This window comes from Streptopelia decaocto (genome assembly GCF_964273445.1).
Source record: "Streptopelia decaocto genome assembly, chromosome: 1".
Lineage (NCBI taxonomy): Eukaryota > Metazoa > Chordata > Aves > Columbiformes > Columbidae > Streptopelia > Streptopelia decaocto.
Genome location: NC_138663.1, coordinates 115,554,702 through 115,576,238, shown reverse-complemented (window position 1 = coordinate 115,576,238; position 21,537 = coordinate 115,554,702). Strand labels below are relative to the sequence as shown.

The window sequence follows — 21,537 nt, the reverse complement described above, 5'->3', positions numbered from 1 at the left end:
GAAACCAGGAAAATAGTTACATTTATTTTGGCTGGTAATACCAGATAAAATTTAATTGAGGAATTTTTTGGCCTTGAAGAACAAAGACTAGGCTGGGATAGAGAAAATAGGGTGGAAAATGCCTGACTTATTTCACCCATATATGAGACATTAGATCTCTCATCAGTCCCACTCCTCTGGCAGATGAGAAAAATGACACAGCACAAGGAATAGAAGTTACGAGTTTTGAGTTATCCCTCAGAAGCTGGGAGAGATAACTTGTAAAAACGATACTGCACAGTGACTTAGGAATTAGTGCCAAATAATTTGAATATAGCAGCCCAGAGAAGTGGTTGAGGGTGACAAGCTAATGTTTACCTACTATAAGCTTGCAAGCTGCATAGGAACAGATGATTAGCTACAGGTTTTCTAGGGAGCTGCAGACCTTCTTAGCATACACTAAAAAATACTTTTGCTTGAAACTATTTGTTTGCTGTTAGCATGCTTTAGCATTTGAATGTCTAGTATTCTTTCAGCACCTGGCCTTCCCTTCAAGGTGAACACTCGGGGGTTTTAGTGCTGACCTCACTTCATGTGCTCCAGTGAAGGCAAGCACACAGAGATTACATCCCTCTACACCTTTGCACAAGTAAACACGAGAAGCGGAATTGATTTCTATTTCTCCTCTAAATACACATCCTTGTAAAGGTGCTTCTACAGAGCAGAGCGCAATCATGCTCAAACACTACTCCAAAAACATTTTAAATGACTTGCTTTCTCTTCAAAGCATGAACTTGTTAGCCTCACGCAAGCTACTCGTACAGGCTCTTTACAAAAGAGACCCCAAGCTCTATGTCTTCCCTTCCTCCCACCTGCTACCTTCTCCATGTATTTGTACCAGAACCACTAACACTTCAACCCCTCCTCCCGCATCCACCTCCACCACACAGAAAAGACTAAATCTGCATCCCTGGAAAAAGGAGGAAATGATGCAGGAGAATACTTTAATTAGGTATGCTTGAAAGAGTATTTAAACCACTAGAACTGAGATGTCAGTTCTGGAGAAAGCACATTCAAAATCTGCAAAATAATGCAATTCTTTGTTTCTAAAACTAAGCAAATATTTCATCTTTTAAGGAAAGAACCTTAAAATGTAAAGGATTCATTTCTGAAGAAATGCCACTCATTACTGAGACACACTATCTACTTACAGCTTACTGTCAAACAGCAATCTACAAACAGCAAACAAGAAAAATAGTGTGGTGTGTTTTAACCTTTTCCAAGCAATGAAAGAGCAATCATATGGAGGATTAAGTAACTGTACCATTACTGTGGCTGATGCAAACAACAAAACTCTTTTGAAAAAGCAAGCATCACACACACTGTCAATATAGTTGTTTCTATTTGGAAAAAGAAACATTTGGTCATTCAGTATTATCAACATTCAAATAATATTCTTGTCCACTGAAGACATGCACTCTGCTCAAGTCAGAACTGTTCTACTCAACTGAATATGCCTCTCTCCGAACAACCTGAATTGATGAGGTTTTTCCACTGCCACACTTGAGCATGTCTCATTTTAGCATCCTGCACTCTCATCGTAGGGATCAGCGAAACGAAGCATGCTATTATTCTAAGTACTAGTAGATGAACAATGACAGGTGGGGTTTTTTTTCTGCACAAAGGAAACTTCTGCAATAGGAGAATTCAACATGGATAAAAAGCTTTTCTGCAGAGACTTTTCCATCAATACTTATCCTATTTCCACCAAGAGTATTTAGACTTCTAGACAGAGATCATACATCCCACAGGAAACAGACCATTTCCAGGGTGAAGCATCACCATTAGAAAATGTTATAAATATTGTTTGGAAAAAGATATCACGCTAGAGCGAGGGCAGTGTTTCATCTGAGACTGGCTTGTCATCTTCTTGTGATGCATGCAAAGGTTCTCCCCAAAGCGCATCCTTTCCTCTTTTACCATTAACATTCTGAGTACATTACAGATTTCCCTGAGTTTTGAGTTCTTTTAAATCCATTGATTAAAAGGGATGAGTGGCTTAATGAATGAATATACACTAAAGAAATATAGAACTGCAGACACTGAAGTGACAATTTGTCTATTTTAATGAAAATGCAAAATACATGCTCCCTAAAAAGACCACATACTCTTTGTGACCCAAACAGGTACATAGTTTATATGTGCAGGGGAGGTTTCCTTTGTTTTGTATGATGATCGTTAATAGAGACATCAGAAAGATGCAATTTATCAAATTTATCTGTAGGTCAAAGGCCGCGTGTCAAAATGTATTAGTCAAATTGGTCAGTTTCATTCTTTTTAAGATTTTACACCTACTCTTCATTCTTTTCAAAGAGAGGGAACATGGCCTCCCATCATAATTGCATTAGATAAATCATCTAATAAAAGAGTTAATTATTAGAACCTTGTACAATTTTACTTACACAAAATTGGACATGCTGCCTTATTTGTCTTCACTAACCATAGTAAAAGAGCATCTGCTTCTTTCTCTGCCACGAGACTACCTAAGAATTCTCTATGTTTTAGCCAACAGAGGAACAGAATTTTAGACACATACACACCCCCCAGAATGCACAAACCCCAAAACTGCAGCTCTTAAGATTACCCAACACATTTTCTCCTTAATCTTTCTAGGTGGCATTCCTTTAACATGTTTGAGGAAAGGAAAAAAAAAAAAAAAAGAAAGTATACTTCTTTAAACCTGTCTGCTTTACTGATTTACAAGAATAACAATTATTTTTAGTATCTAATATTAAGAGATCTTCTTCTGAAACCCAAATACATTTATTTACTTGCGCTATTTTGTGTGTATGTTATAGATGAGCAAGTGTTACTGGTAACACAATCATCATTATCTTTCCAGCACTCCAGAGTTTCTCTTTATTTATTAATGATTTTCTCTGAAATATTTTGAAAGTGTACACCTAATTCTTTTGCCCTTAAGAGGCAGAATTCTAGTTAGTCTTCATAAACACAGTTTGCATTTAAGAATCCCAATTTTTTAACATCACTGAGTAACCATGCTAACAAATCACACCTATGGGATGCTGAAATAACCTTATTTGCAGTGTTACCAAACCTATCAAGTATTGCGATACAGAAGAGAGATTATATGGTGCACAAGTCATAAATTCAGCCCTCAATTTATCAGTCTTCCTACTCCAAATTTCTCTTAGGTCTTGTTCTTTTAACAACTTTTCTAGCTTTTCTATTACCTTCTCACACGTAATTTCTATCCATCTTGACATACTGAAGGGACAATCACACGATCTAAATATATGAATAACCTTTAAAAATCTTTGGACAAACAGATATTGCTAGCTATGGGCTTTGTGGTAGGCTTTTTACCAATTTTTCTTTAAAATGACCTTTGATGATGACGTATCACTTTTTCCCCCCCCTCATTTTGTTTTGCCAGTATATCTTAGGATCAAAGTGAAAAGCTTTCACTGAAGACAATTACTCACTCTACCCACTGCACCCCAAAAAATTAAATATTATGGAAAATATGTGCTCAGGTTATTTTAATCAGCAGCTCAGTGAAAGACCTTGTGCAATTGCTAGATCCTCTGCTCCTGATTTCCTGCAACACCCTTTATTTTCTGATAGAAAATTAATAAGTTATCACCAGTTGCAGTGCCAGCTACATACATCAAAAATCTTCATTGTTTAATTAATAAGAGAGGAGTTTCTGTCATCTTAACTCGCTCCTCCCCTTGCCAGGGACTCTCCAGCATGGTCAGGACAGACAGTTCATTTTTATCAGCTGAAGCCACACTATTGTAATTTCCTCCACTCTAAACATGCCAGATTTCTATTATCTACTTATCTATCTTCCCAGGTGATCCTCAGTGCTTCACACTCTACCTTCTTCTGCCTTCCTCAAAGCAGAGGACAACCAGTCCTTTGATGGAGAGCGATATTGTGCTCCCTACCTGAACAGTAACCATCTTCCCTAGATTTTTTTTTTCTTTTATTATTTTCTTTTAAATCTCTCCCACCACGCCTGGTGAATTTATGACACAGAGGTTGCTGTTAGGGAAAAAACTGGCAAAAGTCTCATTTCAGACCTCCCACAATCCATTCCTGTATTATTCTATATATATATATATATATATATCTTCCTCCTTTCTCCCCATATACTCTTAGCCTTGAAGTATGTTTTTACTTCTCTTATTTCCTTTACATTCAAATTCTCAGCAGGGCTACAATTTTCCTTCCCCCACTCCCTGTGAGTCTTCCTCTAGCCACACTTTCCTCTTCCTCATATTATTTGTTCAGCCTCACTCGGTGTTACAGCTTTTCCTCTGCTCAGCCTTCTGCCTCCCCTTATTTTCTTTTTCTGGGTATAATAGCTTGCCATCCTATATTATCATGTTGTATCAGACTCAGACTGTATTTCCAGATTGCTTTCCACAAGAGTCTTCTGAAAATGCCTATTCTATTAAATCATCATTACAATGACCTACTGTCTTCAGTATTTAAAAATCAGGACATTCTTTTCAAACTTATCTCTATTTTGTATTTGCTGTTCCATAAACTAGTATCATACCTTCTCAGAACATGACCAGAATGTCACTGTCAAAACGCTTCTAGTGAAAGGACTGCAAACTAAAAACTGTTGCTTTAGTCAAAATTGAGGTGTGGTATAGAATCCTATGTGCTTCACCGATGACAACAATATTTTCAGGCAGTAGCGAAAAGCATATAGAAGATATTAATATTATCTCCCTTCTCAATGCTTTCCAGAGCTGCTGAATCTTAATTCAATGTCCATTTTTATTTTTTACTGATTTTCTCTGAAATCTCTATTTATTCCATTCTTAACTTTTAATTTTGATTTTATTTTGCACTTTTTCACATTACCCATCTTGAGGTCACCTACTGTATCTCCCAGTTCCTTCTGTGATGCCATTAATCTCAGCAAATTTCACCCTCACTGATGATTTTTGAATCTTGCTTTCCTGATTGAGACTTCTTCTGTATGCTTCTCTGATTAAGTCTCTTCTGATCAAAGGGACTGTTTGTGTCTTTCTGCTCTTCCTGTACATGTCCTGTGTTGCTACATGGCAACAATTTATAATAAAGGGTTTTTGTGTCATTTTAAAATTTTGTTCTCTTATGGGCAAAACTGTCTCTTTATATGGCATATCTATTCTCTTGAAGAAAAAAGTTCCAGAAAAAAAATATGCATTCATAACTCATCCTACTGCCTTCTCCTAACTTGTATTTCAGGAAGGTGCCTGCTCCAGCAATTTCTACTGTTCCTATACCACCGTACTGTTTCAATTAAACGAAACATTTATATCTAATTAAAAAAATAATGGAAGTTTTGATGAATTCTGCCTAAAAACACTACTTGGTATTTTGAAGTTACTGCAGAAAATAAAACAGTTGTGAGTCAATGAAGTAGAAAATTGCTGTCTTATAACAGATCCTCTAAGGTGCAAAATGCTCTCTTATTTGCTGTTATCACTATGTCTAGTAATTGCTTTTTGTGCAACTATTTAAAAAGGGGGAAATAGACTTATAGTTTGGAGAAAAAGAGAGCAAAACATACAAAATGAAAGCATTAATGTTTTTAATTGTTTTCCTATTTTATAGCATTAAGAAAACACACCAAAAACCGACATTTGGCCTATTGAAAGTGGAATAGGTAGACAGACTGAAAGAAGCTGCGTAAAGATATTAAAACAAGCAACAGGTCACATTTAAAAACAAACACTCAAGGTATTCTGTTACTTCAGTTATTTGGGAAAAAAAGCCTTACTACTAATTAAAAATGTTTTAGCCATAAAGTTGAGAATACTCCGAGTATATTTCTACATAAGCTTAATTATAGAACAGCATTGTAAAAAAACTACCTGATACTAAATTACACTTCAGGTCTACATAACGAGGAAAATTATAAAACTGCTTTCTGTAACGAATCAACAACTCAGCGTAGACTAAGATTACATCCCTCTTCCGTGACTAGCACACATACACAGTTGCATTCTCCTGAGCTTTCTAAACAGAATTTTAGGTTTGGGGGATTTTTTTTTTTTTTTAATATCTCTGCATGATTTTGGACTCACCTCAGTTTTATAAAGCAGTATTTTCAAACCAGAACATTTCAGTCTTCTATAGTATACCCTTACAACTCTAAATTCCATTTGTACTGTATTTGCACCCAGATATTCTTAACATCCACTGGAAGACAGAAGTACGTCTTTGAAAATCTTCCTTGGAGTTTACTAAACTTCTTTGATGTTTTTGCCCTGACCACATAAATGAAATGTTTATTACAAAGAAAGGTGATTAGGAACACTTTCATAACAGTGATAAAGACTGCCTGACAGATTTACTTTTCTTCTAAGCAACTTCCCAGCCAACAAGAAGTCTATCTCTGAATTCAAGTTGGAGGATATAACTCACTAATTAAGTGTTCTTCAAACACGTCAAGGAACATTCTGACTGATCCTCTCGAAGCACTCCTCTATAAAAAGATACTACAGATGAGTATAACTGTATAAATTGAGGTTTCTTTCCTTTGTAAGGCATCCTCTTAGATTAACTTTGATTAAGTTGCAGCATCCTAGTTCATGTTAAATAGTCTTCCTTGATACAGAACTAACTCATTTTCACAGCAACTTCCATAATTTTAAGGTTGACTTAGATTCATTTCTAAATACCGTGCCCTGGCAATCCTCCTACTTACTGACATACAGACAGAAATGTTTAAGTATCTGTGTACCCTCCATTACTCTGAAGAAGTACAGCTTTTAATAAAATTCCTGAAGACAGACAGGATACTTCTTTTTGATGAATTAACACAGTCAGAATAAGGTACAGTGGCAGCGCTTTCCTCGTTGCTCCTCCTAACTTGCCCACAATCCTCTGGGTTTGACTAAAATCCTGTCTAGAAAACTATGTATTCATTCCTCAACCACAGAGATGTCAATAATAGACGGCTCACAGAAACACTGTGGAGAACCAGCATATGGAGCTTGCTGCTACCTAATACACTCACACCAAAAAGTTTTATTGATTCACTTCTGTGTTGCAACAACTACAGGCATGCAATTTCTAACTGACAATATGTGAACACTCACCGTCCTGCAGAAGTCCACAAATACGCTTTAATCAAGATTATCAAACTACATAAGGGCTGCAGTAGCAATGTCATGCCAAAGCAGAGGAGATCTAATCGAAGGACCGGACAACAAGTCTCTTCTGTAAAATCCTCCCAGGTATCACTCTAGTGATCACTGAAACCTCTTTAGCCCCACATCTGTGGAGGAAGGTTTCTAGGTCTGCCCTGCCCTGGGCAACTATGTCAATGCAACAGATTAAGGTGTTGGACACTTACACTCAATTCACTCTTGTAGTGAAACTTCTGTTAGGAAAGCCCCACCCAAATGCAAACATTACATAAAAGAGTTCAGTATGATCAACTGTGTTATAATACAACCACATGAGATGATTAAAATAACTTTTTCCAGGTGCCAGATATCTGCCATCATGTTTGGATAAAATCAGGAATATTTTACTCCTTGCTGAGCTTCTAATTCTGCCTCCTCAGAATACATCAGAACCGATAACCATGGCAGACACTTACACTTGACATCTTGATTTTCTCAGTAGCACCAAAATCTATAAGCTGCACTTCATGTTGTTGTCTCCCTCTCCTGAACTGCCCTTCTTCTCCGTTCATACCCCAGAGTCCTCCTCACCGCCTCCAACATGTTGACACACGAGTGTCTTTAAAATAAATCAGAATGAAGTATATTGCACAGAAGGGAGATTTATTTTAGCACAGGCACACAAGAAACATTGAGAAAAGTACTTGAATGCAAGAACTCTTTTAAGTTATCTCAGCCTTTATCTAAGTTGAGATATTACTTTGTAAGATTTCAAGTCAAATATTTTTTTTTAAATACAGAGTTAAGGTACCACAGTGCCTGCATGGAACAAAAATTGCAGAAACTCAATAATTTTGGCATGACATTTAACGTTGATCTGTGGGTGCCCAAAGACATTACTGCAAAAAGTGGTCTATTCAGAAATATGTGGCATAATGCAACCCAGCTCTTTCAGAATGATCCATACAGGTATTACTTCTTTGAAAGGAAGTAATATCTCATCAGAATGGAGGGAATAGTTATCTGGTAAACGGCAAATTACAGCATCTTGCTAACCTTTCACCTTCACTTCTATCACTATAACATATATTCAGAATATATATGTGGGCTTTTTTTTCTTTGTGTTCCATAGGATCAACAAAATGCTTAATGTATTACCAACAAAAAACCCCATGTACCAAATTCTGACAGAAGATATCATGGTAAAAAATTCAGACTATAAAAAAAAAGAAAAAAGTAAAATGCTCTTCTTAGTGAAAGGAAAACAAACAAACAAACAAACAACTAAATGTAGAATGAATATCATATAATGAACAATCCTCAACAATAAAGCTCAATTACCAACCCCATGCAGCAAAGTAGCAGAGACTAAAATTGCTACATAAGGAGGTCAAACTATACTCAAAATAACCTAAAATCTTTCAGTCCTTCTAGAAGTTTTCAATTGATAAAACAAAGATGATAAAGGACACTTATTTCAACCACATAAACTTGCACTGCACCACAGAAAGTAATTTCAGATATGCTGCCTAAGTTTACAAGCCTATTCCAGTGTGGTTTCAAACCTGTCTTATATAATAACCTTCATGTGATTCAGCACTCTCCATCAATTTCTCAGTACTCTCACACAGTTCTCCTCAAAGCTCATAAATGCCAGCCTTTCTTCACACCTTTCTTTCTCTTCCTTTCTGTGCCATCACACGTTCCAACAACTGAAGACATCTAACCATGTAAGGACTTTAAAACAAACAAACAAACAAACAAAAAACAAAACACCACAACCCCCTAACAGTCGAACAAGGAAATGTGACTTTTTTTTTAAAGTCCTCTAACTCTCTCTGAAAAACTGTAATTACAAAGTATAGCAAAACAGCATCTAAGGATGACCAAAAAATACACTACAAACTTACTATTCTTGACCAAATGATTTCTTACAGATACAAGGCATTATGAATAACAAGGAACAAGAAAACTTCTCAGCTGGGGGGAGGTGGAGGCCTTTCTTGAGATCCAATCCAAGCACCTTCACACCGCCCAGTCCAGACTGGCTTCGTCAGCATTAATAAGATGAAATATGATTCACCTGTGATTTTTATCAGTTTCAGCAAAAAAAAGTTTCTAAGCAAAAAATGTTTTTGGACTCCTTCAGGCTCTTTTGATGCATACAAAAATTAAGAAAATCTACAAAATGATTATGGGGGAAAAAAAAAAAAAAACAAAACTTTGGACTACACATTTCTAAGGAAGCTTGTAATGAGATCAAGTAACAGAGTATCTTTCCCAGGTGAGGCCAACCTGAAGAAAAATTATTGGGGTTTTACGTTTTGTTTTGTTTTGTTTTCTTTGTAGAAGCCAAAATGCTCTTTTGTCAGCTTCAAACAATGCTCTCACATTTGCAACTGGAATTATTTGAAATTGTCTCTGCATGGTAAAACTTCAGATAGACACAAGAAACACGTGTGTTAGAACATTAGCACATTGCATATGAACAGAAATTGTTTTCAATAAGTCAAGCACAGATCACACATTTTACTGCCATCCATGCTCTTGAAATGGAACTGCCAAATAACGGCAGTTTGCATTTATTTTAATTGCAGATAATATTCTGAGCCACGCTGGAAAACTCTACACCTATGGAAATACTTGTAATCATTTACATTTCATCCTGAACTCTCTGAAAATGCAGGAAAAATAATTTACTAATCATCTCTCACTTCTTCTAATAATGAGCCATTAGAACAAAAGCCAGAAAAACAATTCAAGTCACAAACTATTCTGAAATGCTTCACATGTGAAGAGTACAAACAACAGAAACTATTACAATATTTAATTAATAGATCCATTTCAACACTCATTTACAGCAATTTTTAGCTCTCCGAGAGCATGTGAGAAGTCAGAAAGAAGAACAGATGAATGCTTTTATTGTTGTAATTTTTAAACTGCAGAGGATATTTCTGAAGAAACTACTTAAATTCCAAAATGGCTTGGTGCAAAAATGGCACTTGTGCAACTTCTACTGGAGCAGGGGCTTTGTAAGAAAATATGAACAGTTTTCTGAGGACCCTCCGATGGGACCTCTCCTGCCACAAGACACTTACTGCAGTTGACTCTTGTAGCGTTTCTTTATCCTGCCTTTCTCCCTTTCTGTTCTCCCAAATGGGAAAAGTTTGTCACAGCATCTTTCAGAACATACAGTCTCTATACAATGCAAAGAACACAGACAATGTTGTTTCTCTAATGCCGGCATATACATGGTATTGATGTCTTTCCAGAGTGAGCTCTTTCTATTTGAAATAAGCACCTGTGCATGCTTTTAAGGAAAACAGCTGCTTGAGACCACACAAGTTTGTACTGTGTCACATGCTTTCCTGCACCTCTGTCTCAATCAGGAGCTTCAAATTATTTCATGTAACAATATAACTATGCTAAATATTTTCACAATATTGCTGTAAGAAATTCTTAATTATATTTAAATCCTATACCTGTACACGGACTTACAGAAAAGGATAACAGGATTTTTCCCTGTCTTACATAAGAATGTTATCTAAATACTGAAAGGGACTTTAAACAATCTGGCATCTGTGGAAATAGAAAGCAACCTGAGAAGATTTTTTTCTAGTAGAAGTCCAACTTTCAAGTGGTTACAACTCTCTCAATACTCATACACATGCAAACATCTACACTTACATAATAAAAACTGAAGTAATGGATAATAATAATTAAATATAAAATTGAAAATGTGTCAAGTTAATTGATCTGCCATTTCAACAAATGGTATGATTTATTTCCACTTAGACTTATAATACATTGTACATACAGGTGAACATTTCCATTAGACTCAATTAACATGCCAAAAAGTAATTGTAGGTAGATACTCAAGCTTATATTGAAATTAATCTGTTTTAGAAATTCAATCATTTACAACAATACATTTTTTAAAAAGAAGCATATACAGACCTTCCAGTAGTCAGATTGTAAACTGTAGTACCTCTGGTATGCAGATAATGCTGTAGGAAAGAAAAATCAATGTTGAATTTGTTTTGCTGCATATTCGTTGAAGAAAAAGATAGAAAACCTTAAGAGTCAGCATACACAACATTAAAATGATAAATGGTTTAATAAAAGTAACATTGCCACAATAAGTACACTGTTGTGGGTAATGCATTCCTTAAGATTATAATTTTGGTTTATGAAACGTCAACCCACAAGTATATTTATTATTAATCTTACAAATGTAAATCAAGCAATATTTTAAAGAAATCCTATAACAACAGAAATCATTTGAAATGTTGGGATTTTCATCCTGGACAAAGCTGTTGCAAGATTTAAAAATTTAATCATGTAGCTCATTTACCATGCTCCCTGATGTCCTGTAATTTCTAAAGAACTGGTGCAGAGGGACATACAAAGAGAAATCAATTTCACATGCCCTTTCTTTCAGTAACTAGAGGAACAAAAGCAAGCGAAAAAAAGCTTACATTTTATTCAACATCTGAGACCAAGACTAACCTGGAAAACAGTGCTAAGAACAGCTCTGTTCAGCAGAATATTAAGCAGAACCTTAGCAACAAATTTCTAAAATCGCCATTCCTGCATCCTTCTTCCCCACTAAAAATTCATTTACATGCCACAGTAGAAAAAAAAATAGGAGAACACTCATCATCCTTACACTATCAAAATGCAATGTGTAAACGTTTACATGCAATTTAGCTGAATAAAACACTTAATCTAGTCAATCAGGCTAAGTCTTTCACAACTTAAGAATACAACTCCCTACTCTCCCCGCAAAGAAAATTGGTACAAGCTGAAGGATATGACTGAAGTCTAACAACGTAAGTTTAAGAATGTTAAGACTAAGCATATTTCAGTGACATTCTGTAGTTAAGCTATAAAGAATATTCACAATACGAAATAACCTCCTGCCCCAAATACTCCTCCTAGATACACCTCTTCCCAGGTATCAATAACGGCTTTTCAACAGTAATGCATAATTAGCTTTTCAACATGGGAATGACTTTGCCCTCCCAAAGAGGGAAACAACACACAATGAAACAGTTTTGTAATGCACCACACCAAAATGATATTTTTTTTTTTTTTAACTCCAGCAGTACCTATCCAAATGTTAAAAATAAAAGCACATTTCAAATACTTAGGTCAAGAGCACCATATTATGCAAGATTTAAGAAACTGAGAACTTTTTCTAGTTTTTTTTTAATAACTATTGTAGTCAATTATACATGGGATATGGGTAAAATAAAAATACAGCGCTAAGGATTTATACCAGGAAAATAAAACTGAGAACTTTTTCAGTGTAGCTGTTGAGAAATGTAGGAGTACCCACATCAGCATATCCATTGAACAAGAGAGTTGAAACATGTTTCCCTGAATCACTTGAGGTACTGCTAAGAAGCTGATGAAAACATAAACAGTTTTAAAAAAATACAAAAATAGAGAAGTAACAGAAGACCTAAAAAAAAAAGGAAAAAAAAAAAGAGAGAAAAAAAAGCACCTTATTGCTATTCAGTGACCAAAACATTCCTCATGCAAGTATAGCTAAAAGGTATAGAGCTCAAGCTTTTCTTCTTGCTCCTAACCTCTTAGTTAGTCAGACCATGTGCAGCCCTGTTCCCCAGCCAGAGACAAGGGAACAGAGGGAGAAGCACTGAAAAAAAAGGCAGAGATGACCAGATCTAAAGTTGTTCACTCATTCACACCCCATAAAGCCCCACGTCAGGGAAGGAGGAAGATTGGAAGGCACAGGAAACTAAGTTCCACTAATGGCACTACTCGCGGAGAAACTTGCCCAGACAAATTCCAGCACCTCCATTATTATTATTATTATTATTATTATTATTATTATTATTATTATTATTATTAATCTTTGCTCCATTATATTCTACCAGTTTTCCTTAGAGTGCTGCTATTTGCAAATTATTTTATTTTTTAACTCTTCCATGCTTCATAAAGTTTAGCAACTTCCCAAAGTAACAGTTGAAATGACTGCTTTAATGGTGCCAGGCTCATGTTACAATTACAAAGTACAAGTACAAGTAAAGCATGGACTGCTGAAGCATATTTCATGTTTGCACGGTAAGAAGATAAGGCATTCATTCTACAAAAGGTCACATCACTCTTCTGGAGGAATAAAGACACTACAATCCTCTTCTCCGGTGTCTGAAATGCCCAATTCCACTTCTGCATTCATCTATCTCTTTTAGGGATCTAGCCTTGCCTTGTAGGCTAACAGTATTCTACCTAACTTCTTGAGGATGAAATGCTAAAACTCTCAGTTTTGTACTGAAAACGCATAACAATGAATCCTGGAGGTAACCCTTGTACAGCAGCTAAACATCCCTTTCCTTGTGATGAAAGTTAGACAACCAGAAACTGTTACTGATGCACAATTTCAGTATTAACGAGCGCTCATCTCACCGTCAGTTATCTATGATAGGTTATTTCAGCCACCTCTACATCTAGATTAAACATCTGCTCCGAAACACTCAAGCTCTGCTGAAAAGGACTGAAGGAACAGGCAGAAAAACAGGATTTAAGAGAGCATTTTTTTTCAAGAGCCCACATGAAACATTCCTAAACAAGCATGTCTCTAAAATGAATCTTGAATGTAAGAGACTAGAAACAAAATTAGGAAGGTGAGATTTCTGAAAAACAAAAAAGCGTACTAGTTTTAAAGCAGTAGAACATGAACCATAAATTTGAACTCTATCATACTTTCCACTCTATCAGTGAGCAGACGTTTATCCTGAGTTCTATGGTATAGGAAGGGAGTCTCTCATTCGAGAAGTGTATTATGGAACTACAAGCAACCTCTCCCTGAAGTTAAGTTTATAACTATAAGAAATGAGTGCAAACCGCTCAAATTACAAACTTTATTCTAGATTAAGCAGCAAAAAGAAAGAGCCAGTGAATCTGCTGAGCAACAAAAGTTTTACACAAGTCCGTATCTGAAACATAGGCCATGCTTCATCAGTGATATGACTTTAATTATAGGATTATATTCTCTGGTTTATTAGAAAAGAAAGTCACTTGTGTCATGGATCACATTAGTAGTATTAAAAATGAATTATTAACAATAATAACACACAACCAAAACTAAAGGCTGCAATTTCATTTTACTTTTCATCCAAGACTGGTCATTCCAAGGTGAGGCAATTTTTGTCAGAGAAAAATTCTATTAACTACTGCCCCTCCTTCAACGCAGGATCAGCTCTCATTTTAATGGATGCAAGTAAATTTCCTGTTACAGTTAAAATGTCCTTTTTTAAACTGAATTAGTGGTTTGAAATCACTCTTAGGCACAGTACAACTCTGCAGGCTATCTTCTGATTAGGAACTTCTTACTCTTCTTACTGATTCTTCCAATCTAAAAGTTTGCCACTGAAATTCCTAAACCTACGGAATTGTTGGCGGTCAAATGCATAGAAACTTATTTTTTCAGCATGCAAAATACTCCTAAGCGTCCAGACTCAAGAACAACAAGACTGAGTGTCAACAGTAGAACATCATTTCTCGCTTAACTCTCAACTGTATTAATAGAACAACACAGTCAACCACAGAAAACTTTCTGAAAAGCACAAAGCTGAGAGACCCCAGACATCAAAAACAGTATTACACTTAGTGACTCAAGAATTCCTAACTAAGGTACTCAGTTACCTATTTCAATCCTTCTGCCCAGCACTTCATTACTTATTTTACCTGCTTATGCTCTTCCTGTTAACATCTCTCTCCAAAACCTGGCAATTTACATTATTTGCCTAACAGAAAATCCTTATGATCAGACTCTTGAAAACTGTGCAACCTATGGACTGGCAGATACATCATTTACTACCCTACCCTGGATGGGAAGGCGGGGTGCGGGGGATGTGTGCATGTGCGTGTGCATGAGCCAAAGGTATATGTAGCTCTTCAGATCAACCACAATCAGCTACACTGCTTGATAAGACTAAAAGAATGTTTACCTAAAATAGTTCTGAAAAGAAAAACACCATTTTTCCATCCAAAGAATTAAAACTACTGGACAGTAAGAAGCCTCTTCAGCCCCGACTCGCTTTGTAATCTGTCTTATGCTGCAAAGCTGACCCTCAATGAGTTAATATAATCACAGTCTACTGGTTTGCTCTTCTTACAGGTTTTTACAGCCATCCAGAACTACACACTTTGTAATATATACAGTTACTTTAACAATGACAGCCATAAGTATTTGCTTCCTAAGAGTTTGCCTTCCTTTCTTACTACAGCTCAAGTGAAGGGACATCTCAGAATCAGGACAACGGATGACACTGGTTTTCTTATTTGTCCCTGTTCAAGATTTCCTGATTTCACGTAGCAAAAACAAACTAGGTTTTACATAGTTACCATGTGTATGGTTTCAACATGCTACAGCTTTTAATCTACAACATTTTATAAGAAAATTATAAAACTTTATATGACATAATTGTTTCAGTAATAGTGTAAACAATCTCTCTTCATATCCAGAGACTAAATACATAATGTAGACAACATATAAGTGAAAATGGGGAGCAAAATGTCTAGACTGAATGATATCCACCTGTCACTTTTAGCACATCTAATCACAAATCAGAGAGTCACAGAAGGATGGCTTTTATGATCTGCTATAACAAATCTACCTTATGATACCTGAAAATTTAAGGGGCCTTTGAAAGTGATGCAAATATGGAGCACTTTGAGTATTTTAGTGCTTGAGTAAGGAAAAAGTGAACTAGATACTAACACCATCTAGTGGCACTTTTCAAGGCTAAATGTGTCTAACACAGATTTTTGGCTTGCTGAACTTCTAAAAGTTAAGAGCAAACATTAACTTGATTACACACCGCTGAAAAGACAAATTAAAAACAACACACCTCAAAGCTCCAAATTCTTCTGTGCAAATCAATACTTGTTTTCATAAATACAAATTTATTTTTAAATGCTAATTTTTAAACAAGCACTTAGAGCTTATCTGATGTGAAAACAAATAGTAAGATAGAAAATTAGCTTAAGAACTGCACAAGGGAAGCAAAGAAAGGGCCCATGCATTGCTTTAAATCTGACCACACTTCGAGGAAAAATATGTTCATTAAACCCCTAGGAGACATATGCAGGTTATGGAAACAGCTTATTACATAGCGCAGGTTTTATCCACAATTGTCTTTTTAACCTAGCAAGATGAACACTGCTGGACCATAAAATTAAAGACATCAAAAGGTGAGGAAATTCCAAGGATGAGTCAATGACCAAAAAAAAAAAATTGTTGTAGAAGGTAGAGCTCCAAAACACAGCTCAGGTCTTTTGTTCCAAGGCTTCAGGGAAGAGTTATTCTACATTTCCTCCAGAGATTTGTGCTGAGAAGTACCAGAGAGACAAACAAAAACCTCAGGCATGTCTTCCTTTTAACACAGAATGAAGGCAGACACATAACAGCAATGCAATCATACACTGAACAAATAAAAATCACCAAATAGTATTTTAAGTAATTTTATTAACAACTACGCATCCTCATCTGGAAATACAATGCAGCAGCAAAGTGGTGAGAAGCCTACCATTCTATGATCAAATCCAACTATGAGCTGCACAGGAGACTAAGAAGCATTAAATGTGTAAGAAATACAGGAGTTTGACAAGGAGTTTACTGTTACGGAAAACCTTTAGATAATGAACTCTATGAAAGGTCTTAAAATATTGACAATGTCAGTGAACGAACACAATGGAATTACATGAAACTTAAAAATCCTTCAAAGCGCATATTCCACAAAATCACTTTTAACAATGAAGTGTTTAGTTGGAACTATGCCCAAAATGAAAATTTTCAGACAACCAGTCAGAAACCATGGTCCAGCTATATTCTATAATGACAATCTTCCAGTGCTAACCCCTACCCCCCTGCCCACACTATTTATTAATAACACTGTAATGTTCTAAGCTTAAGATAACATTCTTACTTCTTTTTGTAGGAATTTCATGTAATAGCTTCAACAACTTGAAACTGAAACATCCAAAATTTAACAACAGCACCTGAAGATTAAGTCAACAGCTCTCAATAGAAGCAACCCAATTTCTGCCAGTTATTACCAATTACAAACAACATAAAAAACCTGAAACCTAAAAATCACACTTATTTGAAATATAGCCAGCTCTTCCTCAACTCACTCAAATTGCTATACTACTTCAAATCCTTTCTAGTTCCTCAGGACTGATCAGTAAATGAAAGCCCAGCAGCAACCCCACAGCAACGAGCAGCGACCATCTTCCCTACCTATGCTGGGAAGATCTCTTACATTTTATAAGATGACTCCTACTACTCTGTACCTCAGAAAATGCTTCCTAATGACAATACTTAACTTCAAAGTCCTAAAAGACTAAGACGCTAACCACTGCAAAGGAATTCTCCACAGAGCTGTAATTGTAAGTACAAAGCAACACAGGTGTATTGTTGAATTTGAGAGTTGTTCTCACAACCAAAAAACTTTAGAAAAGAGTAATCAAAAAGTGTTTAGATTTTGGTTTTAGGCTGTGACTTCACAAACGAGCGCCTCAACAAACACTCTGGATTTTTTTTCAGTTTTAAATTTTATCCTAACAATTGCTAAAAAATGCCTTTGGGTGAATTAACACTATCTTATGAATTACTTACAATATTTTTATATTAGTACTTTTGACAATGCAGTCACTATCTATCTATAAACAAAATAAGCATTAAAACTGTTCTGACATAGTACATAAAAATGCAATCACCACTTGAGTACAACAATAAGAATTATTTTAGTGCAGTATTTATTGTGTTTTAGTAACTGTGATGTGAATAATTGCATGTTGTTCCCAAATCATTAATTAACTGCATTATCTAGTTCTACTTCCAGGAATTTTGCTTAGAGAACAACAATTCAAGGAGGCAAATGATAAAAGTATGTCTCCACTTGTGCAACTGTCAGCTGTCCCCCAGTCACAGGCTGAAACACAGCCAATATATATGACCCCTTTCCACAAAATAAAGTTCACTAAAAAGAACACAGATGATGTCACATTCCATGAGCTCATTAAACAGCATCCAATTAGAACCCAAACCTTAAAGATCACTGTCTACACTGTACTCCTTACGGAAACCAGAGTCATGGAGAGAAGAAGGGAAGAAAAAAAAAAAGAAAAAACAAACCTCCAACTACTGACATAGCATCAGTTTCCTCCAAGTGTAGTGGCACAATAGCTTTGGTAAAATCCTGGCCTTCCCAAGGAATACAGTAGCGAAGTCCACAGATACATATTCCAGTTGTAGCTGGATTCACAATGCTGACAGCATCCAAAAGCCTACATGACAACTCATCAACCTTCTCTGGCAAAACCTGAGGCTGAGGTTTCACATTCTAGGGCAATTGCATCACTTTTTTTCTGCTAGGTTATTTTTCAGTTGGATCAGTTCCCCACACAGCTGCATGTTCAGCTGTGCCAGCACAAAGCAGAGCAGCAACAAGCAAGCAGGGGGTGCTGCTGAAGACACACCCAGGGAACAAGGGGTTGGAAACCTTTGAAACAATAAACTAGCTGGGGAATAGCTGTCTCATTTAAAAAAAAAAAGAAGGAGGAAGACATCAGATTACAGTTAAGAAAATGCCACTGCGGAAACACAATATTTTTGACCAGAGAGAGCAAATGTTCTCATTTTGAGAAATCCTGAAGCCAAATTCTGACCAGTAATGACCAAAGTGACGAAAGCTGGGCAGAGAAACCACCTTCCACATACTTGCTAAACTGAATCCAGCTGCCTTGGTTATAATTGTTGGAAAACAAGTCAGCGACTCATAGTATTGAACATCTGCAAAAAGGTTGATACCTTGCCTAGAACTTTCTCTTAACAGTAGCAGAATGCAATTAACAAGACAACTCAATTTCATGGCTGCAGAGAAAAATCTTTAGCTAAAAACAGCAATTCAAACATACTGCATTTTGGGGAAATTACAAGCTGCAGACCAGCTTTGGATATTTTAAAGGCTAGGAAAAAACATGGTAATAGTCTAATTTAACCTCAAAGAGAAGAAAGAAACTCATCCAGTAATTTCTGATGTAAACTCGCAACTTTTACTGGAAGCAAGTACTACTTCTTAATGAAAAAAAAAAAAAAACATATTAAATTTGGACTTCACTGGCTACAAACGACAGAAAACATAGTGCACTTCAAGAGAAATCACTACAACATCTAGAAGGTTTCATTTAAAAATATATATATCTATACTAGGTGTATTTAGACTTCAGCAAGGCATCAGCCATCAACTGCCTCCACGTTCAAAGGCAGCCTGCCACTGATATTCCCTGTGTAGTACATGCAGCAAGGGCTGTATTTGCCTGGTTACTTCCAACTTGCAGCAACCTGTCAAGAATGCTTCTCAAGGTCCATCTTTTCTGCAGTATGACTCCTAATTCTTATAAAGAAATTACCTACAGTCTTTATTACTACATATAGAAGAAGGTATTAGCTACATGAAAATACACAACTACACTCAACTGAATGATCCGTGTTGACTACGTACTAGTGACAAAACAAGACAGATCAAAACAGAAGAAATTATACACATGAAACCTAACAGATCTCTATCAGCTGAGCACTGCTTTATCTTGATCACTGATGGTACTTCTGCAATCAACTAACAATTTTGTTCTGCTTCGCATGAACTACATTGCAAGCATTTTAAACAAAGAACACTACCACATTTGCCTTTATTAAAGACACACCTTTCTACACTATATACAAAGGTGTACACGTATATTAAAGATATTTAATTAAATAAAGAACAGACTTCCAAGGGGAAAAAAATGTTGTGCAGTATTAGTCATGCTGCTATCTTGTGATATTTTATTAATTACATCCGATTTATTAAACACATCATCTTCTTCACAACTTTGTCCAAAACTAACTTCAGACTAGACAGCTTTATAATTCTGGATGATCCTGCTTCAGCATTTTACCCTTCTGGAACTTCAGGACTTAAAAACTGGATAAAATACACATTAGTGAGATGAAAATATTTCTGAACTCCCTTTACTTTTCAGTTCCCAAGCATTTAAAAGTAATTGCAATTAGAATGTATAATTAAAAGTAACAGAATTTCTAGAATGGAATAAAATTTATTTTTACCTTAAGTTTATAATGCAATGCACCAGCATTCTACTTCTTTAAAGTAACAGCGGTAAATTAATTACAGAACATTTATGCTTTTATGTATTGTGCATAATACTTCTATGGTCTTTGGTACTGCAGTTAACAACTGTTGTGAACATGTGTCCCTCAATAAAAAGCCCCTGTAACCTCCCTTTTCCTATCAATTACAATTCCTCCAGCATTATTTTCAGTACTACCCTATTTATTTGAAAATACACATAGACCTCCTTTTTTTTTTTAATGCTTCATTACTAACAAAGGGGTTTTTTTCCCCTTCTTGAGACTTCATTCATGATTGAAATGTTTAAACAGGCATCTAAGAAAATATTAATTATTTTATTTTAGGTTTTTAATGCTAATTGTTTCTTAACACAGTTCTGCTTATGCTTGTTTACAATTCTGGAGAACTGGTACTTTCAACCATCATTTGTATTTTTTATGATTGTTCTTAGATCTATATGCATAGTACCTAGCAGACTCCTTATCAGTAAATCTCACCTCTGATCCATAGCAATGTCTAGTCCTGTTACTCTTAACTGTTACCAACTCAACAGCAGAGTTAATACAGCTCAGCCTACAATCCTGCACTGTCTTTACTAAGTAAAATATATCCAATAAGCCATATTGCACAAGTTGTATTAAGCTAATCAGAAACAATGGTGTAAGTTGTTTCCAGAGGGGGTGTTTTAATTTTAAAATGATAAAAAATTAAAAAATAAAATAAAATAAAATAAAATAAAATAAAATAAAATAAAATAAAATAAAATAAAATAAAATAAAATAAAATAAAATAAAATAAAATAAAATAAAATAAAATAAAATAAAATAAAATAAAATAAAATAAAATAAAATAAAATAAAGGGATCAAACCATTCTTTAGGGAATTCTGTAGCCAGAATATTGCCCCATTCCTTCAGGTCTTTCCATGTCTCTGGAACTGGAAACACCTGTGGTTATATTAAAGCATTTGGATGGGATGTGGGTACAAGTTGTGGGTACTTGAAGTGCCTAAGCTCCCCATATATTCAACAGAAAGAGATAGATGCCTCAATCACTCAGAGCCTTCTGAATTTACATACTGAATTTAGGTAACCGCACATCAGTCCCTAGTAATATCAAATCTGAATATTTATCACCTAAAAAGTGAAGGTGACATAGGTTTCCAGGAACCCTAACTCGCACTGATTTATGTTAGACATATTGAACAAGTAGACACATAGACACACTGTT

The 21,537-nt window shown here is 35.6% G+C and overlaps 1 protein-coding gene across 10 annotated transcripts in view; it reads right to left on the bottom strand.

Annotated features, from left to right (window-relative positions):
- KDM6A (lysine demethylase 6A) overlaps positions 1 to 21,537 on the bottom strand; it is a 157,824-nt gene that overhangs the window by 98,307 nt on the left and 37,980 nt on the right. For all 10 annotated transcript variants that reach the window (XR_014183119.1, XR_014183120.1, XR_014183121.1 and 7 more), the window contains exon 4: positions 11,100 to 11,149. Coding sequence is in view for 7 of the 10 variants with exons in the window: in XM_082043114.1 (XP_081899240.1) it covers positions 11,100 to 11,149 (50 nt within the window). In the remaining 3 variants the exon portion in view is untranslated. The remainder of the gene's footprint in view (positions 1 to 11,099; positions 11,150 to 21,537) is intronic.